Raw genomic sequence first — 21001 nt, 5'->3', positions numbered from 1 at the left:
ACTCCCCCACTCCAACGCCCTCCCCCCTGATAAAACCCCTTTACATGGGAATGAGCATGCAACCCCCCCCCCCCCCGGATGTTACCCTGTGTGCTAGATTAGAATAGTGCAAAACTGCAGTGACGACACCGTCCCCTGCTCAGCTTGGTTTAAAGCAGCAGCTGGGACTTTGGTTATACACGCCAAGGAAAATACAGCTGCTGTGGATGTAAAAAGGTGGGACAGAGGAAGGATGGTGCAGTGGTTAAGGCTCTAGTCAAGGTCTTAGATGATGTGGGTTTAAATCCTGCTCTGTCACACGTTCCCCATGTGATCATGGGCAAGTCACTTAGCGTCTCTTGCCCTCAGTTCCCTCCCTGTAATTGGGGAATAATACTCCTGCCCTACCTCACAGGGGCCACATGAAGATAAACACATTAAAAGGACGGAGAGGTGCTCAGATGGTCCAGTGTCATATAAATCGCTAAGATAGACAGGGGCTGCTTAGGGAAGTCACACAGGCATGGATGCCTTGGGATACAGCCAAGGATTTGTTCCCTATACAAAATCTAGCATGATTTGGCCACTAAAGCAGGGAACTGGGCAGCAGGACACCAAGTCTGCCAGTGGCTCAGCGGCACCTGGGCTATGCCTTGATCTTCCCATCTGTGAGATGGGTACAGTGATACTAATTCACCTTCGTAAAGGACTGACACCTACAATTAAACGCATCTGAGTTGATACAAGCAGAGCGACAGTTCTAGGCATGGTGTATTTGGTCCATAGCTTCCTCTACCATTGTGCCCTTACTGAAGGTCACATGGAGACCAGTTAGGTTGCACCCTGTGATTGCTCCAGGCCCTGGCCCAGTCCAAAGTGAGTAAGAGCAAATATTTTTGCATCACTGAACAAGAAACTTTAGGGGCCATTTGATGTAACCCAAAGGCCTGGCATTAAATTCTTCTCTTGTTTTCGGGGCAGGTGCTAATCAAATGTGGCAGGGTCAGTGGGTGGTAGATTAAAGTGACTAGAGGAATTCTAGTGCCAAGTATATAATGGGAGGGGATGGGGGGAGGAATATCACTTCAAAGATCTAACTGGGAAGGAAGGCGATGATTAGACAGAGACACCCCATTGGGGCAGGGAGTGCATTTTCTTACTCCACTGAACTGCTTTGCCAGTCTACCGAGAAGGCAGGTTCTAGGCTTCTATAAACGGAGGTAAGTCTGGGCTCATTTCTAATGGCTAGAAGCAGGTCTCTCCCAGTTACCGGGGGAGCGATTGGTTTCTGTACAGGAATGCTCAGGCCGCAGGGTCACTTCGAACAGCTCTTCTGAAGCCAAGAGTCTTCCCCTCTGCATCGTGCACCCGGTATCATTCACACCTGTGCAAAGCAGCTGTGAAATGTCACCCGGTGAGAAGGGGAGTTTTACACCCTCTCTGCTCCCATTTCAGTGACTACACAGGGGGGAAGGTGGGGCTGAGCCAGGCCCCGTCTCTGTAACAACCACAAGGGCAGGCCAGCATGGTCTCCGCCCCCTGACAGTGATGCAGGGCGAAGGACATTCCACACAGGTCTTCACAAGCCAACATGCACTCTGGCATTTCAGAGCAGCCGAACGGATGCGAGAATCCCTCCCCGTGCAGCTAAGACTAAGATTCAACTATCCAGAAGGCACAGAACCGGAACAAGTTCTAAGATACACATCACTGGGGCAGGCGGAGCTCCCTCCTCCCAGGGCATCTTCAAAGCCCTGGACAGAAATTAAACTAATTAACCCTCCCAGTGCTGGAGGAGGGAAGGCTCACGTCCCTCATTCAACAGCTGAGGACAGTGAGACACAGACAGTGAGACACAGACCGTGATCTGCCCACGGTCACCTGGCCAGTGGCAGAGCTAGGCAGCACCTGCCTTTCAGGCGCCTGTTTGAGACGCGAAGCCAGGCTTCATGTTCTAGCACTAATCAATGATGGAAGCGCCAACACACGGGGTAAATTCACAGAGCGGAAGGCAGGCAGTACCCTCCCTCCAACCCCACAGAGCCCACACCCAGGGTGCTCTTCCACGCAAATCTTGAGCTTGAGTGTTGTGTTGGTGCTACAGGTTTCTCACACCATGACATCCCAGAGCGTATCCCGTATATCCTGGATCCCACACTGAGTCCACCCCGCAGTGCTCTGCTCCCACTACCGCCCAGTTCACACATGGATTTTGGACCATAATAACTAGTCAGTTAAGGGTGTGATTTTTCTATACCAGGTACCGATATAACGGGTAAAGGTGCCCTATACTGGTATAGCTTATTTCCCCTTCCCAAGTGGCATTCAGAGGTGATCTCTGGGCGCTGTCAGTGCATTGCACATGGAGAAAAGAAGGCGATCTGGGCATTGCAGACTACTGCACACATGCTAGTAGCCCAGAGCAGAGCGAACAAATGCAATAGACACTAGAGGGGGCTATAGAGAACAAGAAGATGGTGACAAAATATGGGTGGGTTGGCTTAAATAGAGTCCAGTTTAATCCTCCGGCTGGCTTGCTTAGTTCAGTTAAACCATACTACATGGGAGGGAAAACCCAGCAGGCAGGCTGGCATAATGTAGAGAGAACCCTAATCTGCAGGAAACTGGGCGGATCTTTGCATTACTTCTCCCTGCACTGGATTTGAACGCTACAGCTCTAAGTCTGTCTGGGGCATTTCTTAAGCACCCGTCCCCTCATGTCTAGATGCCCTCCCCTTTTCAGAAAGGCCCCCAGGGTGGTTATCAGCTCCAACTTGGGGTGGAGAAGAGAAAGAGCTTTGATTCCATGGAGCAGAAGGATGAGCTGATCAAATAAGACAACATCCAAACAAGTATTACAAAAGAATCAATATACAGCAAGAGCCATCGGCTCTAACACACACCCCTGGCCCTATGGCCTGGCAGATCTCAGATGAGTGGGCTCCTGCGTCCCTGCAGGAATTAGCTCAATCTGAAAATACTGAGCAAGTCAATATCGGGAAGGTTACCGAGCCTCGTACATTGCCAAACCGTTCTGTCCTTTCAGGGAGAGGCGCCACTAGAGATGGGGAAGGAGAAGTAGTAGGTTGCAAAGGACTAGACCAAAAGCTTCACCACCTAGCAGAGGTGTGCAGCTAGTCAAGCCTGGTCCTCGGTGCAAACCCTGCATACGGTCTATTTCAGTGAGTGACAATTACGGGCCCAGGTTAAACACCCCCCTTTGGTCAAGCAAACACAGCTGCATCTCTCAGCCAGGAACCAGTCGAATCTGCAGCCGAGCAGAGCGGCCCACCGTGATCCTCCTTTGTCGCGCTTGAGGAATGGGAAGCACCCCTGGAAAAGGAAGTGAGAGGCCAGCGTTACTGGTGCAACAGGGGTTGGCTGCTGTGCCACTGTGATGCCAGCCTGCAAAACTAAACTGTTTGCTGCCCCAAATGCACCCCCTCCTCGGCACTGGGTTTCCCTGTGTCCCACAGGAAGCTTGTCATTGCAAGAGGACCTGGCTGTATTGCTGAGAATCTCAGTGGAGCCAGCCAACAAAAGGAACAAGGTCCAAATGGGCCATGCAGACCACCAGATTCTACTCTGCCCCCCAAAAGGGTCCCTCCTGGTCAGGACTGAGGTTCAGTGGTGGGGATCTGCATGGGGGAAGTTTGCCCCGTTGTTACGCTTGCAGCGTGTGTTCCGAGGACACCTAACAAGTCGGTGTGAAAAATAATCTCTTCATTTCTGGGGCGCCTGCCAGCCCCAACTCAGTGCAGCCACCTCTGGGGAGGAGGGTGCCAGCTGGCTCCGAGCAGAACAGGGGGAGAAGAGGGTACATGCTGGCACGCTAAACCTCAGACTGTCCGCCTGACCCACCACGTGCTAACCACGGAAATAAGGCAAAGTTATTTTTGGTTTCAAACCTGGCCCAGTACATTTGCTCCCAGCCTGAGCCCTTCAATTCTAGACACCTGCCCACGGATCGTTTTCCTGCTAGCACTAAAAATGCCAGACAGCAGGACTTTGGCATGGAAATTCTGACGAGGATGAACGATTGCTGGGTTAGGTTGGGGCAGACAAAGCGTAGGGCTGCTCTGCTGTTTGGCATCATGCACTGTTTCATTTTCCAATTACAGTGCAAGCCCTGTGAAATATACCACCCACCCACCCTCCCTAGCCAGCAGGAGGCAGGTTGAGCAGTGAATGTGAAGGGAACCTTTGGGGTGCCAGGAGCAATGTATTCTCCCCCTGCCACCTCCACCTGAGGAGTTCAAGCACTTTACAAACAATGGCTAAATGTGGCCTCTCCCCCACTCTGGGAAGTAGAGGAACATCACCCTCGTTTTACACATAGCGGTAAAGTGACTTGCCCACGGTCACGCAGAGAATCAGTGGCAGTCAGGAATAGAACCCAGGAATCCGGGCCCACGGTCCCCTCTGCTAGGCAGTAGACAACACTGCCTCCCAAATGGACATGGTTAGTACTGACGTGACCTCCCATGGTTCGGCTTTGTATCTCCCTTCCCAAGTCCTCAACCCTTGGGATGTAGACCAATAGAGAGCGTCTTGCTAATTCATACCTAACATCGCAGCTGGTCACATGTCAGAACCCTGGGGAAGGATGAGCGTTAGCCCCCTGGATACTCCTGCATACCCTCTTGGGAGAGCACCTGGTACTGAGGGGAGCAATGGGACATCACAGCTACTCCCCCAACGACAGCTCAAACAAGCTGGGGTCTTGTAGTCAAAGCACAGCCTGGGAGTCAGGAATAGGGTGACCAGATGTCCCGATTTTATAGGGACAGTCCCGATTTTTGGGTCTCTCTTATATCGGCTCCTATTACCCACCCACATTTGCTGTCTGGTCACCCTAGTCAGGAATTCTGGGTTCTGTTCACCTGCCACTAACTTACTGGCCAGTTATGGGCAAATCCAGTTCAGTGCTTTCGTTTCCTCATTCGTCAGATGATACTGACCTACCCCAGAGGAAGGGGGTTGGGACACTAATTCCCAGGTGTCCGTCAGGTGCTTTGGGATCAGCGGGGAAGGAGGGTAGGGAAGGGGAAAGTTGCTATTGGACACTGAAGCTGAAGGGGAGATTTCAGACATGTCTGTGAGACGCATTTGCAGGGCAGCATTTCCTGGCAGCCAACTTCCATCCGCACGAACACGTGAATCTGCATGTTTACACACGTGTTCTGCAGCTGTTCCCGGGCCTGGCTTACCAGCCCGATGTTAGAGCTCATCCCGGGAGGTCGAGTGGAAGGAATGGCCAGTGTTGCTTCGGGAATCCTTCAGTGTTTTCTGCGAGCCGCTCCAGTCCGTCTTCTTGGAGTCGTCATCCCAGATGGTAGAAGTCTCCGTGTCGCTGAGCCACTTGGAGTCCCCAGCGTAGTGAGTGGGGTAAGCCAGCAGGGGGTGCACCGAATACACCAGCAGGTCTCGGTTAGCAAAATGCTGCTTGTAATCCTCGCTAGAAAAGGGAGAGTGGAAAAATCAGTGACGCTGAGTAGGAACGCAAAACGGGATGGAGAGCAAAATCTGTACACCTAGGGGGATGCCAGGATCTGTCCGCAGCCTGGAGCCCCTGTCCCCTCTAACGCTCTGTTCCTGGGCCTCTCACACCAAAGAGGAGGGAGTGCCCCGAGACACAGCACCTGGATGGATCATCCAAAGCATTTCCTGCTGGACATGGGAGCCAAGAACTCCAGGCAGGCTCCTGGTTCAGTGAGAGTCTGTAGGCCCTGATGGAGCAGCTCAAACGGCAGCCAAAGCACTTTGCTTGGCTCGGGCCGGCTGCCCAGAAACATGTTCCTCAACATCCACGGCAGAGCTAGGCCGTTCCCAGGCTCCTCGTTAAACTACAGCAAACAAGGAATCCCGCGATGAGCTCACCCTGCAGGCTGCCAGGTCTGCAGGACTCCGTGAGGAGCAGGAATGGGGCACTGGACCGCCGGCAGCCAGCAGCCTCCTTGGGAAGCTCCGCAACCTGGCAACCCCCTCCTCCCGCCCCCCAACATCCTGCATCCCAGCACAGGGCTCCTGGCAGCCCTTAGGGTCGCTCTGGACTGGTCCATGGTGCCCCCCTCTACACCCGGGGACGATTCCTGTCACATCCACCTCCACTGCTCGCCCAGCCCCTGCCTTCTGCCATTCAGATCGAACTGGGGTCTCCTGCAGAGCAGGGCGCTCAGTTAGGCTATGGGCTGGCCCAGTGCCAGACAGCCAATGCTGATGTTATTCTAGCTAGCCTGGGACTTGGAATGGTTCCTGGTTCACACCCAGGGCTTTAGTCTGTCCACCTTCCTCCTCCATCCCTCCCTTTACTCTTTTAATCCCACAGTTTTTCCATCTCTCTCTCAACCCTTCCCATCACCCCACGCTTCTCCCCCCAGCTCAGTCTGCTTTTCTCCTCCCCTCCCCCCCGAGGTCTGCAGGAGGGGTGGGAAGTCAGCATTGGGAAACCAGAACTCCCAGCCCATTGCAACAGTTTGACTGGAATCTGAGAGCACCTAAGACAGCTGCAGAGGATGTGAGCCACATGGCCATCATGGAGTGGCTGGGTGACGTCTGGGGGGTGGGGGGGTTATGGCTGAATATCTGTGGGACTGCACACTGCGTGGGGATGAACGGGGGACACAATGCAGAGGGGGAGTCGGTGGCCTTGTCCACATGCTGTATGTAGAGCCTGGTGTCTGTGCAAAGGGGCGCCATGATCCCCAGACACGCATTTCACAGATTCCTTGGCCGTGAAACCTGCACTCTCAGGTCCACCGGGTTTTCCAACGATCCTTGTTCTCCCCCCTCACCCCGCGTGTGTGACTGCATTGCTGCTGAACAGCGTTTGGTCGAAAGCCCCGGAGCCCTCTGCCTACCAGGGAACAGGGGCAGGGGCAGAGCAAGCAGCCCCTAGGCTGGCCTCAACCCTAACCTGGGGGGGATGATCCATGGACGTCAGGCAGGGCGGAGTCTCCATGACCCAGTCAGTCAGTAAGGGGCAGTGTGGGGGGGTGGGGGGGCGGGGAAGAAGTGCTCAGCCGTGATGGTCAGACATGGGGATGTGGCTGATCCACTAGAAATGGAGCTGAAATCCTCCAAACTTGTTTCACACCAGCCCTGGCTCGGCCAGCAATGACTCTGTTCTCCTCCCCCACAGCTCACTGACGACCGTTTTCCACAGACCAGAGCGCAGCCAGGGCTGAGGGGAATGAGCTCACAGTAACAGATGTTTTATTTCAGCGCACAAGTAACGCTTGATGGGGGGGGGGGGAGAGAAGACACACATGCATGTTTCTTCACTTACACAGCCAAGCTGCTGATGGAGTCTGAGCTGCAAAGCAGACTAGCAAAGGGGTGTCACACCTGACTGGGTAGGAAAACTGAATCAAAACCCCTTCCCGGGGGTTCTGCATGGATCGGAGACCCCCCCAGCACTGGGCTCCCCCCCTTCTCAGCCAGCACTGTACCAGCCCCGCCCCTGGGATGGAGCAGCAGCCGGAGCCTATCCTTACTTTGGGTGCTTGTCAGACAAGATGGGCAGAAACTCGTCCACTGGCAGCATTTTGGACAGGGGCTCGGCCGCGATCAGCTTCTGGGCCCCCCGCTGGGAGATGATGTAGGCCAGGGTCCAGTAGGAATATTCAGCCACCACCAGGTTCCGCACGTCCTCCACCGGCTCCTCCTCGTCCGAGTTCACCTGCTTCCTGCCCAGGTAGCTGCAAAGGCAAGAGCAGCCCATCAGTGAAGGGAAGGAGCCAGGCCCGTAGCAATCCCAGGCAGCAGACACGCTGCAGGGCACTGGCTGGCTCGAGGGGCTGGGAATGGGACACAGGCTTGTCTCCGGGTGGCTGGCTCCAATCAGCCATTGGGGCTGAAAACAACAGTGCTCAGGGCACTGAGCTACCTGAAAACAGTAGCCAGCATCAGAGGGCGCTAACCCATAGGGAAGTGGGGGAGGCCCCCCCCAGACCATGGTGGGATTCAACCAGTGACAGCATACAGAAGGCAAGCTCAGGATGGGGCCAGCACCCACCCCCGCCCCTTCCCCCTCACTGTGGGCTAGTCCAACGTACATCAGGTCCCAGTCCAGCTGTGCCCACTCCAGCTCCTCCATCAGCCGCGTCAGCCGCACCTTGAAATAGGCCTCGAAGCGCACGTCATCCTCAAACACCACCGACTTCTCCAGCCCCCGCGCCACGATCTGCAGGGAGAGCCCAAGTGGTTGTCATTAGAGGCTCCGCCGCTCCATCCTGGACCCCTCCCCCCCTTCTTCCCTTCCCCGGGACAGCGGCACCAGTCCGGAAACTAAGTCTGGGCTGGGGCTTGTTGTGAAGAACGGCCTCACAGAACAGAGGAGTGGGGCAGAGGAGACACCCCCATCCAGGGGCTGCTGCCGAGGGCACCATGCCAGCCAGGAAGGTTGCTCAACGTGCTCCAGTGGGCAGGGCACTGGACAGGGACTCAGGAGACCTGAGTTCTAGTCCCAGCTCTGACAATGGTGACCTTGCGCAAGTCACTTCCCTTCTCTGTTTAGACTGTAAGCTCTTTGGGGCAGGGTCTGTCTCTCACTCTGAACAATGCCCAGTGCCATGGGCCCCCTCGGCATTAGTGTGATCTCCCCCTCCCCATTTATTGTCTTCTTTTGCCTCAGGTCTTTACCTCTTTCCAGATGTAATAATGGCTGAGGAAGCAACCAACCTCCCCCTTGGTGAGTGTCCTGCCAGAGAACGGGTCGTAGTATCCTGGGAGTAAATCCACACCCAGGATCTTAATGTCACTGCTGTTCAGAGCGCTGGAGGGCGAGAGGCCGTGGTTAGAGAAGTGCTGCACTGGAGAACAGGTGGGAGGGAACAATCCTGCACTGGCCGGGGGGAATCGATGAGGTGGGCATGATAGATCCTTCCTGTCTCTAACTCCCACTGTTCTGCACCCTGTAATAACAGCTGGCGCTTCTATCCCTGCTCCTGGCCCAGTCGGATCTAGTCACTTCCACTTCCCAGCACCACCCCCCTGAGGGGAGCTCCCCACGGAGACGGGCTAGTTCCAATCTGGGGCAGGTTATTCCCTGCCTTGGGCCACCGACACCTCCTCCAACAGGGGAGTCCCTTGTGAAGGTGAGCCTTCCCCCCTTCCCCCACACCGCCCATAAGCACCTCACAGGAGGGGCCTGGCCACACCTGGTGGAGGTGGGACTCTCCAGCCCAATAACCTGTGGAGGATGCAGAGGATTTGGCGGGCTGTGCTGTGAGACACTGGCAGGCTGAGCTCGTGGGACACTGACAGCCAGGGGCTCGTGTGTAACGTTGGCTGCTGCCTCGTCTTTCCATGTCCAACATCTGCCTTTTGCTTCCTTTGCTCAGGAGGCAATCCAGTGTCGTTCCAGCTTTCCACCACAGACTAGCACAATTTCCCCTCTCGGTTCGAGGCGTGGTGTCATAACGCATCCCCCACCCCCACCCCCAACCCAAAGCAGCAGTGGGAGCGCTGAGCTTCAGCAGCAAGAAACCTGCCTGTGCCCAGTATCCAGGGGCGGCTCGATGTATTTTGCCGCCCCAAGCACGGCAGTCAGGCTGCTTTCGGCGGCACACCTGCGGGAGGTCCGCTGGTAACGCGGATTCGGCGGCATGCCTGTGGGAGGTCCGCCAGTCCCGCGCCTTCGGCGTCCCCGCTGCTGAATTGCCACCGAAACCGCAGGACCGGCGGGCCTCCCGCAGGCACGCCGCCGAAGGCAGCCTGACTGCTGCCCTCACGGCGACCGGCAGGCCGCCCCCCGCGGCTTGCCGCCCCAGGCAGGCGCTTGCTGCGCTGGTGCCTGGAGCCGCCCCTGCCAGTATCCAAAACCCATTCCCCCTCTACCCCTCTGAGGTTCTGGCATCCCACCCAAGCTGTGGCAAAGCAGGGTAAAGAGCACAGAGCAATCACCTCCCATCCACAGCATCCACCACCAGGGGGTCTATCTCCAGCTCATACAGAGAACTCAGCATCCGCTGGCGCCGGTCTGGCCGCCGCACCAGGTTAATCAGGAAAATCTAAAGAAGAATCAAATATTAAAGGGGATAGGATTAAAATTCAGAATGAGCTGGACAAACTGGGGAAATGGTCTGAAGTCAATAGGATGAAATTCAATATGTACGAATGCAAAGTACTCCACTTAGCAAGGAGCAATCAGTTGCACACATACAAAATGGGAAATGACTGCCTAGGAAGGAGTACGGCAGAAAGGGATCTGGGGGTCATAGTGGACACAAGCTAAATATGAGTCAACAGTGTAACGCTGTCGGAAAAAAAGCAAACATCGTTCTGGGATGTATTAGCAGGAGTGTTGTAAGCAAGACACAAGTAGTAATTCTTCACTCTACTCTGCGCTGATTAGGCCTCAACTGGAGTATTGTGTCCAGTTATGGGCGCCACATTTCAGGAAAGATGTGGACAAATTGGAGAGAGTCCAGAGAAGAGCAACAAAAATGATTAAAGGTCTAGAAAACATGACCTATGAGGGAAGATTGAAAAAATTAGGTTTGTTTAGTCTGGAGAAGAGAAGACAGGGGACATGATAACATTTTTCAAGTACATAAAAGGTTGTTACAAGGAGGAGGGAGAAAAATTGTTCTTCTTAATCTCTGAGGATAGGACAAGAAGCAAGGGACTTACATTTCAGCAAGGGAGGTTTAGGTTGGACATTAGAGAAAAGTTTCCTAACTGTCAGGGTAGTTAAGCACTGGAATAAATTGCCTAAGGAGGTTGTGGAATCTCCATCATTGAAAATTTTTAAGAGCAGGTTAGACAAACACCTGTCAGAGATGGTCTAGATAATACTTAGTCCTGCCATGAGTGCAGAGGACTGGACTAGATGACCTCTCGAGGTCCCTTCCAGTCCTACGGTTCTATGACTCCAGCCCAGGAAACATCGGGCTAGAGACCCAGGGAAGGGCACAGTCTCATGCTCACCAAGGGAAGCTGCCAAGAGCAGGGGACAGTCCATATGGGGTTCCTCCATTCAGCGGTGGGCAGGCCATTGTGACTGAAGGGAATGGGATACCCTGGGACACAGAGGATGGACAAAGCTCTATCCCAGCTGGGCACGCGGAGGGGAACAAGCTCCGCTCCATGGCCATGAGTGTGATGAAGGAAGGGCCCTAGCAGCTCTCTCCTCTTTGAAGCATTAGCGGAATCTTTGGGAGCTCAGTGGGGTCTCTGCTCATGGGACGGAGCTCCTGCCAGACCTCCCTCACCAGCCACCCATCCTCACGTGCTGTTCCCTGGTGTCCCCACATGGGGGTTTAATGGTGCAGCCACAGGCTACCAGACAAGGGATATGGGTTGAAGAGGGTCCTTCACCCAGCAGGGGGTATGGAGGCAGCCCGCTTAGTTGGGTGGGGGGATTTCACATGACACTGCAGCGTCTCCGCTGGCCAGCCCAGCAGGGGTAGGCTCCAGAGGGAGGTGGAGGGACAGTAGGTGCCATGAGGGAGCTGTGTTGGGCAGGGAGGGGAAATACGCTCTCACTTCCAGCCAGGTGCTCACCTCATCAAAGCCCATTTTACCGAGGTGCTTGGGGCTGAGGGAAACGTGCTCAGAGGGGTACATCGGGGGGCCGTCCACTGCAAGAGACAGAGCACGTGGCTAAGGTGGAGTCACTGTGCCCACAGCCCTCACTCCAAGGGCCTAGACAGAAGCAAACACCCTCACTGCATCACCGGATACAGCTGGGCGTGTGGGCCAAGAGCTTCCCCCCCTCTCCAGGATTTGCTTCAGGATGATAGGCCAGCCCCAGCCCGCACTGACAGCTCAGAAGGCTCAAGTGCTCAGAGCCCACCAGAATGGTACAGGCTGCCCCCCCCGCCACAGTGCCTCATGGCTGAGCTGGGGTCTTCCACTTTCCATGGCCCGTTCAATCTTTAGGCTTTGCTGCTGTGACTCCCAGCAAGAAAGCCAGTGAGCCCCCTTACGGCGCGGACGCCCACCCGAGACCCAGCGCACTTCCCTCATGTCCGCTAAGGGCGTTTGCCAAAGAGGGACAGGAACCGCTTACGCTTTGTCTGTCAACTCCTCAGACAAATGCACCCCAAACAAATGGTGTAAGCGGGTGAAACTCCACTGACTTCAGGGGAGCTGCATCTGCTGATCTGCGCCCCAGGGCTAGGACCCCAGCTGAAGCTCCCCATCACTCCCCCAGCCAGCGGCTGGGTCCCTGAGCCCTTACCCATGGCTTCCAGGATGAGGTGCACGAAGTTGATGCGTTCGTCCTCTAGCGTCTGATGGGACTTCACCGGGACATTGATGTAACCAAACCGCTCCTGGTTACACACGTAGATCTGGACTCCTGCAAGGCAGCGGCAGCCAGAGTAACCCCAGGTCACCAGCCCCTGCTCCCAACCCCTTCGCTGAGAGCTCTGCACACCAGCCTTCCCCGTCTTGCTCCATCCCAAAGCACAAGCCCTGGGATCCTCCTAATGTGCCAACCAGATCCCCACTCCATCACCTCCACCCACCACCCTGCCTTGGGCAAAGGGGCTGTGCAGGGCCAGCACGGGGCAGGAGACAGCCCCTGGGAAATGCACTGCTTTTTTACATCCTTCAATTCCACATCTACATGGGGACGGATTCAAATTTCACAGTTTTCTGGCCTTGACCCCTGGACATGGGATGCCTTGAGGAGGTCCCCCAGAAAGGAGCGAATACAGCTCACTGCGGGTCCTCCACCCCTCCCTCTCCCACTCTGCCCCTTCCCTCTGGCCCTCACCCGCTGCTTGGCAGGAGTAGGCGAAGACGATGATGTCATCGAAGGGCCAGGTGTAGTTGGGGTGGGGCGGGTGGAAGGCGAGCTCGGAGGTCCCCTCTTTTCGCAGGTCAAGCAGGAAGGTGGCATACACCATGGGGACGGCGAAGCAGCCCACGCGCTGGCGATTCTTGGTGGGAAAATAGTCTGCCGTCCTGCGGTAGTAACCCTGGGAAATACAGGGGTGGGGTAATTCCCACTGACCGGAGCCAGCAAGTCTCCCACACGGAGAGCTCCCTCACAGTCATGCCCTGACAGCAGCAGGCTGGGCCCCATGCCACTCTCAGATGCTTCAGAGTTTCCCTCCATCCTCATCATCCAGCCTCTGCCCCAAGGAGAGAGACACTGGGGGGGATATTTTCCTCCCTGCCGAATCCCAGCACATCACACATGTCCAGCTGAACACAGACAGGTGGGGCTTGTAGGTTTCCTCCCCAGTCTTAAACGGGGTGACAGGGCTTGCAGCAGAGCCCGGACCCCACACAGCAGAGAGGGGGCAACGTTAGAGGCCACTCAGGGGTTTTAGGAGACAGCAGAGCTCACCTGAAGGAAGAGTGATGGGCAGGTTGGCACACGGCCGAGAAGGCACCAGTGGAATTTCTCGGCGGAAGCCAGGGCCGGCTCCAGGCACCAGGCAACCAAGCTGGTGCTTGGGGCGGCACCTGGAGGGGGGCGGCGCGGCGCTCGGGCCGCCGGGGAGAGCGGGGCCACAGCCGGGCTCGCCGCCCTCCCCCCGGCGCTCTGGCCGCCCTCCCCCCCCCCGCGCCCTGCGCTCTGGCCGCCGGGGGGAGAGCCGAGCCCCAGCCGGGGCTCGCCGCCCTCTCGCCGCCCTGCCCCCGGCGCTCTGGCCGCCGGGGGGAGAGCCGAGCCCCAGCCGGGGCTCGCCGCCCTCTCGCCGCCCTGCCCCCGGCGCTCTGGCCGCCGGGGGGAGAGCCGAGCCCCAGCCGGGGCTCGCCGCCCTGCCCCCGGCGCTCTGGCCGCCGGGGGGAGAGCCGAGCCCCCGCTGGGGCTCGCCGCCCTGCCCCCGCCGGGGCTCGCCGCCCTGCCCCCGGCACTCTGGCCGCCGGGGGGGGAGAGCCGAGCCCCCGCCGGGGCTCGTCGCCCTCCTCCCAGGGCTCCGGCCGCCCTCCCCTCCGGCGCCCTCCCCCCGGCCGCCGGGGGGAGAGCGGAGCCCCTGCCGGGGCTCGCCGCCCCCCCCCCCCCCCCCGCGGAAGCTGCAGCCTGAACTGACTGGGTGACTTGGCTACGAGACCTTAGGAGCGACTCTGGGCTGGCAGGGGGTGCCCAGAAGGGCAGAGGTGGTGCTTCGAGGAAGGTTCCTCAGGCAGGAACCTTACAGTTAGGTGCCTGGAGATGTTTTCTGGCTGTGGTTAAGGGAGAAGATTTCCCATACCTGCCCCAGGTCCATCAGGAACTGCAGGACAGGGGCACCCCCAAGGGTAACACACACCACTCTTGGCAGCAGCACCACCGCTGAGTGACAGCAAACAGGACATCCTCCAGCACAGGGCAGTCCCCCTGCCCGCCCCAGGCAGCTTACCTGAGGGGTTATCCCACACCAGAAGTTGGAGTAATATGTCTGGGAGTCCAGCATGGGGGCGATCACCGACTTGTTCTGCGAGATCAGGAACGTCAGGGTCTGATTGTTGGTCAGGATGCTGTCTGTATCGGTGAGCTAGTGGTGGAAACACAGCCAGCTTAGCGGGAGCAATACGCTTGAAGCGAGGCTGCGGCTGCTCATCACAACATGTCTAGGTAGGCGAGCTAGTAGGGAGAGCTCCTGCCCAGCAACGGCCTGCCTGGGGCAGGCACGGCTCCATGCCACTCTGGGAAACTCCTGGGTTCTCCTGCACCCTCAGCCTCCAACCACTCAGCCAGGAAGGGAAACCCTTGGAGGATATTTTCCTAGCAGGGGGCTCTCTCAGACAGCCCTGGACATTATCTGTGAGCGATGGCTCTGGAGCATCCACAACAAAACAGAGAGGAACCAGGGCCATAAAGCTTAAGTTAGGAAGATGACAGGTTTCCACAGTGGGGTCATTTCAAAGTAGGCTGGATACACCCCCGGAGAATCTGCCACAAGGAACTATCCTGCTCTGGGCAGAGTGACAACAGAACTTTCCCATCTCCGCTTTCAACGCATCTGAAAGCTGGTCATGTTCCTCCAGGTTGGGCCTTGCGGGAGGGCTGAAATCCTTCCTGTGCTAAAGGAAGGAAGCGGGCCCAGCTGGTCCAGTTACAGAGTTCTCTTACCAGGAGATAATCAGCCCCCTTGGCCCGGGCGAAGCTCAGAGCTTCCTGCTTGAGCCTCATGACGTGTTCATAGCGTTCGTCTGTCCAGTGCTTGGGGCCAAGTTCATCGGGGTAAGAGCTGCATCAGGCAACCAAAGAATTAATAACCTGCCCTTGGCTGTGAACTTACAAACTCACTGCACCTGCATGCCTGATGGCTGAGTGGCTTGGCCAGGGCAGGATCAGCTCAGTCTGACAAAGGGCTCATCTTGACTGGGTTTGCTTAGCATGGAGTCCCTCTGGGGCAGCAAGGGGAGGGATCCCTCACTGAGGAGCCATTCAGCTTGCACAGCCCTATGTCTGCCCAGCCTGTTCATCCCACAAGCAGCCCAAACATGTGCGCGGTGGATCAGTGCTGCCTGAACAGCCCCAGGTGGGGAGGGAAGAAACATGAAACTGACTCACTAACGCAGGCTCAGGATTGGGTCAGGCCACAGTCAGCTACCGCAGCGCACACATTCCCAGCGAGGAGACTGTAGCAAACAGACTCTCCCTGTCTCCATCTGTGTGCAGGGCCTCTCGCTCCCTCTGTGCATAGGGACCTCTCGCCCCTGGGGGATCTCTCTGTGCAGTCAGCTCCAGGCAAGAGCAGGACAAGACAGGAGAACACAGAACTGGCATGGCAGGTTTGGGTGGATCAGAACAGGATGGGGCACAGACAGCAGCCGACCAGTGGGCAGACCGCCACAATGCCAATGGGCAGGTAACCTCAGACGCCTTCTTCCGGGTGCCACCAAAGGGCTGATCCCAGTGGAAGGTGCTGGGAGAAAGCCATCCCCATCCCACCTGGAGGAGAATATCCATGCATCCTGTCCTAAACTGGATCAGAACCACCACAGGGTGGAAGAGGATGCTAGACCCACTTCCATGCAAAGACTTTTATGCCCCAAATCTGGAGGTGCAAACCACAAAGCTGCATGTAAGAAAAATGCAGTGGTGAGGTCTGGTAGGCTGAGTGCAGGGATGGGACCCAGAAACTTCTGGTTCCATTCCATCTCCAGTTGACTCCCTTGTAGCCTTGGGCAAATCACTCAGCCCCTCAGTTCCCGATGCATGAACTAGACAAAACACTCTCTGGTAGGACGCGTTGCTACAGCAGGGCCTCAGGTGACCATGCACCTTACCTGGGCTCCTCCACGGACTTCCACTCAATGTAGCGATAGTGTTTCTCCATGGCCGTAAGCCATTCCCACAGGATCTCGGTTGTGTTGTCGATATTGTGGTCCGTTGCACACCTGAAAAATCAGAATGCAGAGGAGACATTAGCTCTTCCCCTTCTCCCAGCCCCATTTCCTGCAGCACGTGCCTTCCTGCCCCAAACCCAGCAACACAATCCTATGAAACTCAATCGGAAGCCACAGTGGTAGCTCTCAGGGAGATCCCCCTCCCCAAATGCCTCCCGACCTCCAAATCCCACACATCTGGACATAAGCAGAGAGCTGTGCAAACAAGGATGCCAGGGAGCTGAGAAGACTCATGACTCCAGAGGGTGCGTGAATGAAGAAGTTGAGTGTCTCAAGCACAGGGCTGGCCTTACAGGCAGAAATGAGGAAGAAGCCTCTAACAGTGCACAGGAACTACCAGACTGGATCAGACCAATGGTCTATCCCAGTGGTTCTCAATCAGGGGAACTTGCACCCCTGGGGGTATGCAGAGGTCTTCCAGGGGGTATATCAACTCATCTAGATCAGTGGTTCTCAACCTGGGGGTCATGAGCCTCGGGGGGGGGGGGGTCGCAAGCGCAGGGCCGGTATTAGGGGATGGCAAGCATGGCAATTGCCCGGGGCCCTATGCCACAGGGTGCCCTGTGAAGCTAAGTTACATGCTTCAGCCCCAGGCGGCGGGGCTTGAGCTTCAGGGGTACAGTAGTCTATAAAGGTTGAGAACCAATGGTCTATGCAGTCCAAAGTCCTGTTTCCAACAGTGGCAAGTGCTAGATGCTTCAGGAGAAGGTGCATGTAAGCCCACAGTGGACAATTATGGAATAACCTGCCTGCAGGGGAGTTTCTTCCTGACCCACGTCAGAGTATATTTGATTCATGCCCTGAAGCATGAGGGTTTAAATCCAATTTTTTAATTCCATCTGATGTAAGTGGATAAGAACATAAGAATGGCCAAACTGGGTCAGATCAAGGGTCCATCTAGCCCAGTATCATGTCTTTTGACGGGCCAATGCCAGGTACCCCAAAGGGAATGAACAGAACGGATAATCATCAAGTGGTCCATCCCATCGCCCATTCCCAGCTTGGATGTTCTTATCCATAGAAAAGCAGGTTCTTCCTAAAGTGCTCTCGGCTGAGTGGGAGAATTCCATGGAGCTGGCTGGGATCTCCACTTGTACTCAGGAGCAGTGGCAGCAGGAGACTGACTGGGAATATTAAGGGGCAGGGCTCCACCAGGAACTGCCCTCTGACAGCTGCCAAGCCTGCCCAGCCTTACTGGCAGCCCGACAGCATGCCAACAATGCTCTGCAGAGAAATTTTGAATGTGAAACTGGTTCCCTGCTCTCCGTTGTCATAAAGCTATCAGTGCCAGTTGTCCCCAAACACCCTGTTTCTGCATGGAGTGTTGTCTAATGGCTAGTGCAGGGAGGTAAGGATCAGAACTCCTGGGTTCTAATCCCAGCTCCGCGGACAAGTCATTTACCCTCCGCGTGCCTCAGTCTCCCCACCTGTCAAATGGGGATTTTGCCACCTCTGTAAGTGCAAGGCAATAGATTGATTTACCAGTTTTTTAATATGGACCAGATGGGCCAAATTAATCACTGGTGTAACTGTATGGGCCTCAGGAATAAGTTTAGCCCAGGATGTTCCTATCCAGGCATAGATGAGCTTAAACCCCCTTGTGAACTCTGCTTCCACCCTAGAGCCGCTGCGATGCCTTTAAAAGGAGACACGAGCAACCCAGGCACAAACGCTGGCTCCTGCGCTATAAATACCTCCCTGGGATGCTGGCACCAGCAAAGTCAGCAAGCGGGAATCTTTTGGAGAATTAACATGTAATTTTAAGCAATCTGCTATTGGGAGAGGGAACGTGAAGGGAGAATTCCTTCCAAACTGCAGACTAAAAAAATTAAATTAATGGAGATATCCTATCTCCTAGAACTGGAAGGGACCTTGAAAAGGTCATCAAGTCCAGCCCCCTGCCTTCATTAGCAGGACCAAGTACTGATTTTGCCCCAGATCCCTAAGTGGCCCCCTCAAGGATTGAACTCACAACCCTGGGTTTAGCAGGCCAATGCTCAAACCACTGAGCTATCCCTCCCCCCACTCTGACTAGCTATCCCTCCCCCCTCTCTGACTAGCACTCAAGAGGCCCCCACACTGCCCTGCCGGGGCCTGGGCAGCCACCAAACACAAGGGCTCATTTGTCTTCAGACCAGGCTCTTCCCAACTTGTAATTAACCGTTCTCCTCCTTCACTTTTCCCCATTGCTCCGGGCAGGGCTGTGGGATGCACACAATGCCTACGGCCTCCTTTCCCAGTTTTGTTTTCAGCCCCGCCATGCCCATGACAACATCCGCAGGACGTGGCCCGGCTTCAGTGGCAAGTCCTGTTCCAACCGAGATGGGAGAAAGCGACGAATGTCGTGTATCGCCGCCTAGCACAGGTTGGGGCTGGACAGGCAGGGCATAGACGTAGTGGGAGTGAGCGGGGCAGGGCAGAGCTGAGCAGACCAGCCAATTACTCTCCCTCACCCTCTTCTCATCCATGCTGCTCTCCTCTAGCCTTTCCTCTCACCTACTTTCTCGTGCAAGTGAAACAGTGAGAAATGTTTTTTAAAACAGCTTTTTGGAAATGCCAGCCTCAGCCCCTGCCAGCAACACCGGGCAGAGAGGAGTCTTTGCTCCCAGGGTCCTGATCACAGCTGAAGGACAACATCCCCTTCCTCAAATACTCCTCTCCACCCCCACCCAAGGTCTGACACTTCACAAGGACTGAGACCCCATTCATCCCAGTACCTCGAGAGCTGAACACAAGGCTGTGACTTGTAATGGGAGAGCTCAGCTCCCACAGGACCAATGTGCTTGCACCCACTCTACAGCACCTCCTGCTGGGAGAGGCTGGGACTGGAGTCTCCTCTCACACAACCACAGACCGTAAGTATCCGAGATGGAAAAAGGTAACAATAGAAGAGTCGCCCAGCTCACAGCTGGTTGCTGGCCAGCAGACTGCACATCTGGATCTCGAGCAGGGCATGTCCGCTGCCAACAGACGTGCACATATGGTAAAGATGCTCTTTACAACGATTATACTCCCGAGGTAATAGTTCCTACAAGCTCATGTGAGAGGCTGTCAAATACGTCTGCGGTGGCTGCGAGGCGCAGTGAGAGCAGATGGGATGAGGCGCCCAGCTCCAGACACCCCGTATCTCACGGTATGCACAGGGGGGTGAGGGGGGTATTAACCTCCAGGAGCAGGGGGAGAACATCCCCCCTTGGGTAGGATGGAAGAGTGTCCAGCCCATAACTCAGGCACCAGCCCTGCCCCGCTGCTGCCCCACTGCCCAGCGTCCCTTTAAGTTGGGGAGGGAGGGGTTCCCCAGTCTGGCAGTGCCCCCGAGTAAGGGGACAGCAGTGAGATGGCACCCATCCTGCACGGGCACATCCCCCCTGCACCCCCATGTCCCTGCTGCCCCCTGCAGCACCAGGCTGCCCTTCCTCGCCCTGGCACTAACCCCAGCCCTAGGGCCCCTTTGGGGTCTGGGGAGAGGGGGCACCCCCGGATTCTTGCCCTCCCCGGGGAGCCCCGGTGCCCCCTGAGCCGAGCAGCCCTTACCAGACAGAGATGCGCTCCTTGGGGTAGTCCAGGCGCTCCAAGGCCCCCAGGTAATGGGGCAGCGAGTGCTCCGAGTTGCGGGCCAGGATGGCGATCACCACGGTGGGCAGCTCCTGCTGCTGCCCGGCTGGGCTCCCCCCTTCCTCCTCCTGCCCGGGGCAGCCCCTCAGCAGCAGGAGCAGGGCGCAGCGCAGCAGAGCAGCGGCGGGGGGGCGCATGTCCGCGGGCAGCGGCTGCAGCAGTGGGGAGCGGCCGAGGAGCGGAGCTGGGAGCGGGGCGGAGCAGGGGGCGGGGGGGGAAGAGAGGGGCCGGGCTGGGAATCAGCGCCGGGAGGGGAGGGGAGGGGAGAGGAGAGGGGGATGCCCACAGTGGGGAAGGGACGAGGCCTGGTAGCACTGGGGCTGTGCCCTGCAGATCAAATTCTGGTGCCACCAACCTGGGCAGCAGCAGGGCCGGCCTCCCTCTCCCTAGTCCCAGGGGGACAGTTGGGCTGGGGGGCTCTGTGGGCTGGACACCTGGCTGCTGAGAGCTGAGCCCCGCCGAGCTCATCTCCAGAATTGGCATCCGCCCTTGCTCTGGGCGTGCACCTTTGTGCTACATCTGGGCCTCCTTCATCCGTTCAGATCTCCAGCAAGGGCTGGTCTGGCTGACAGCCGAGGTGGAGGAATTAGTGTGTGTTGATATTAGCATAGTGCCTAGGAGTGCCAGCCACTGAACACGACTCCAATGCACAGGCCACCCCTCTCTCCTCCCAAGAACACCCCAATATGCCCCCTGTGCTGGGATGTGACCTAGGACCAGCTCCCCTGACCCTTTCCCTGCTGGGAACTCCCCTACCTTGGGTGTCTCCTCAGGGTGCGTCCTTCACAGTCCCTGTGTGGTCACTTTAGTGCTGCAAATCGGCATAAAGGGGCCCGTGGAGCACCATCCTTCGACCCCTTGGAGCAGGGGCAGCTTTAGTAAGCAAATTATGGCCTTGGCATTTTAAAAACTAGACATTTTGAAAATGCCCCGTAGGGCACAAAACTTGGTTAGCTGGAGGTGGGCTGGCTGGGATCTGACCTTCCATCTTTCACAGCTATGAGTCTTGTGATTCCAGAAGTTTTGCCTGCAAGAAAGCCCAGATTTCATGGAAAGCTGGGGTGGTGGAATATGCCTTTTCTTCCCTTTAGTCTGGTGTTACACATGT

The 21001-nt window shown here is 56.6% G+C and overlaps 1 protein-coding gene across 1 annotated transcript; it reads right to left on the bottom strand.

Moving 5' to 3' along the window:
- Nucleotides 1–5199: 5199 nt before the first annotated feature.
- CERCAM (cerebral endothelial cell adhesion molecule) lies at nucleotides 5200–20030 on the bottom strand. The gene is made up of 12 exons (XM_065418788.1): nucleotides 19813–20030; nucleotides 16159–16269; nucleotides 14996–15113; nucleotides 14283–14417; nucleotides 12707–12911; nucleotides 12167–12286; nucleotides 11488–11564; nucleotides 9886–9992; nucleotides 8623–8755; nucleotides 8037–8164; nucleotides 7476–7679; nucleotides 5200–5437 (listed from the first exon to the last, which is right to left on the bottom strand). The coding sequence occupies exons 1-12, from the start codon at nucleotides 20028–20030 to the stop codon at nucleotides 5200–5202; spliced, it is 1794 nt and encodes a 597-aa protein (XP_065274860.1).
- Between the last annotated feature and the right edge of the window lie 971 nt (nucleotides 20031–21001).

Source organism: Emys orbicularis, chromosome 18 (genome assembly GCF_028017835.1).
Source record: "Emys orbicularis isolate rEmyOrb1 chromosome 18, rEmyOrb1.hap1, whole genome shotgun sequence".
Lineage (NCBI taxonomy): Eukaryota > Metazoa > Chordata > Testudines > Emydidae > Emys > Emys orbicularis.
Note: the sequence above shows the minus strand (reverse complement) of the source record. Positions and strands in the feature narration are given on the sequence as shown.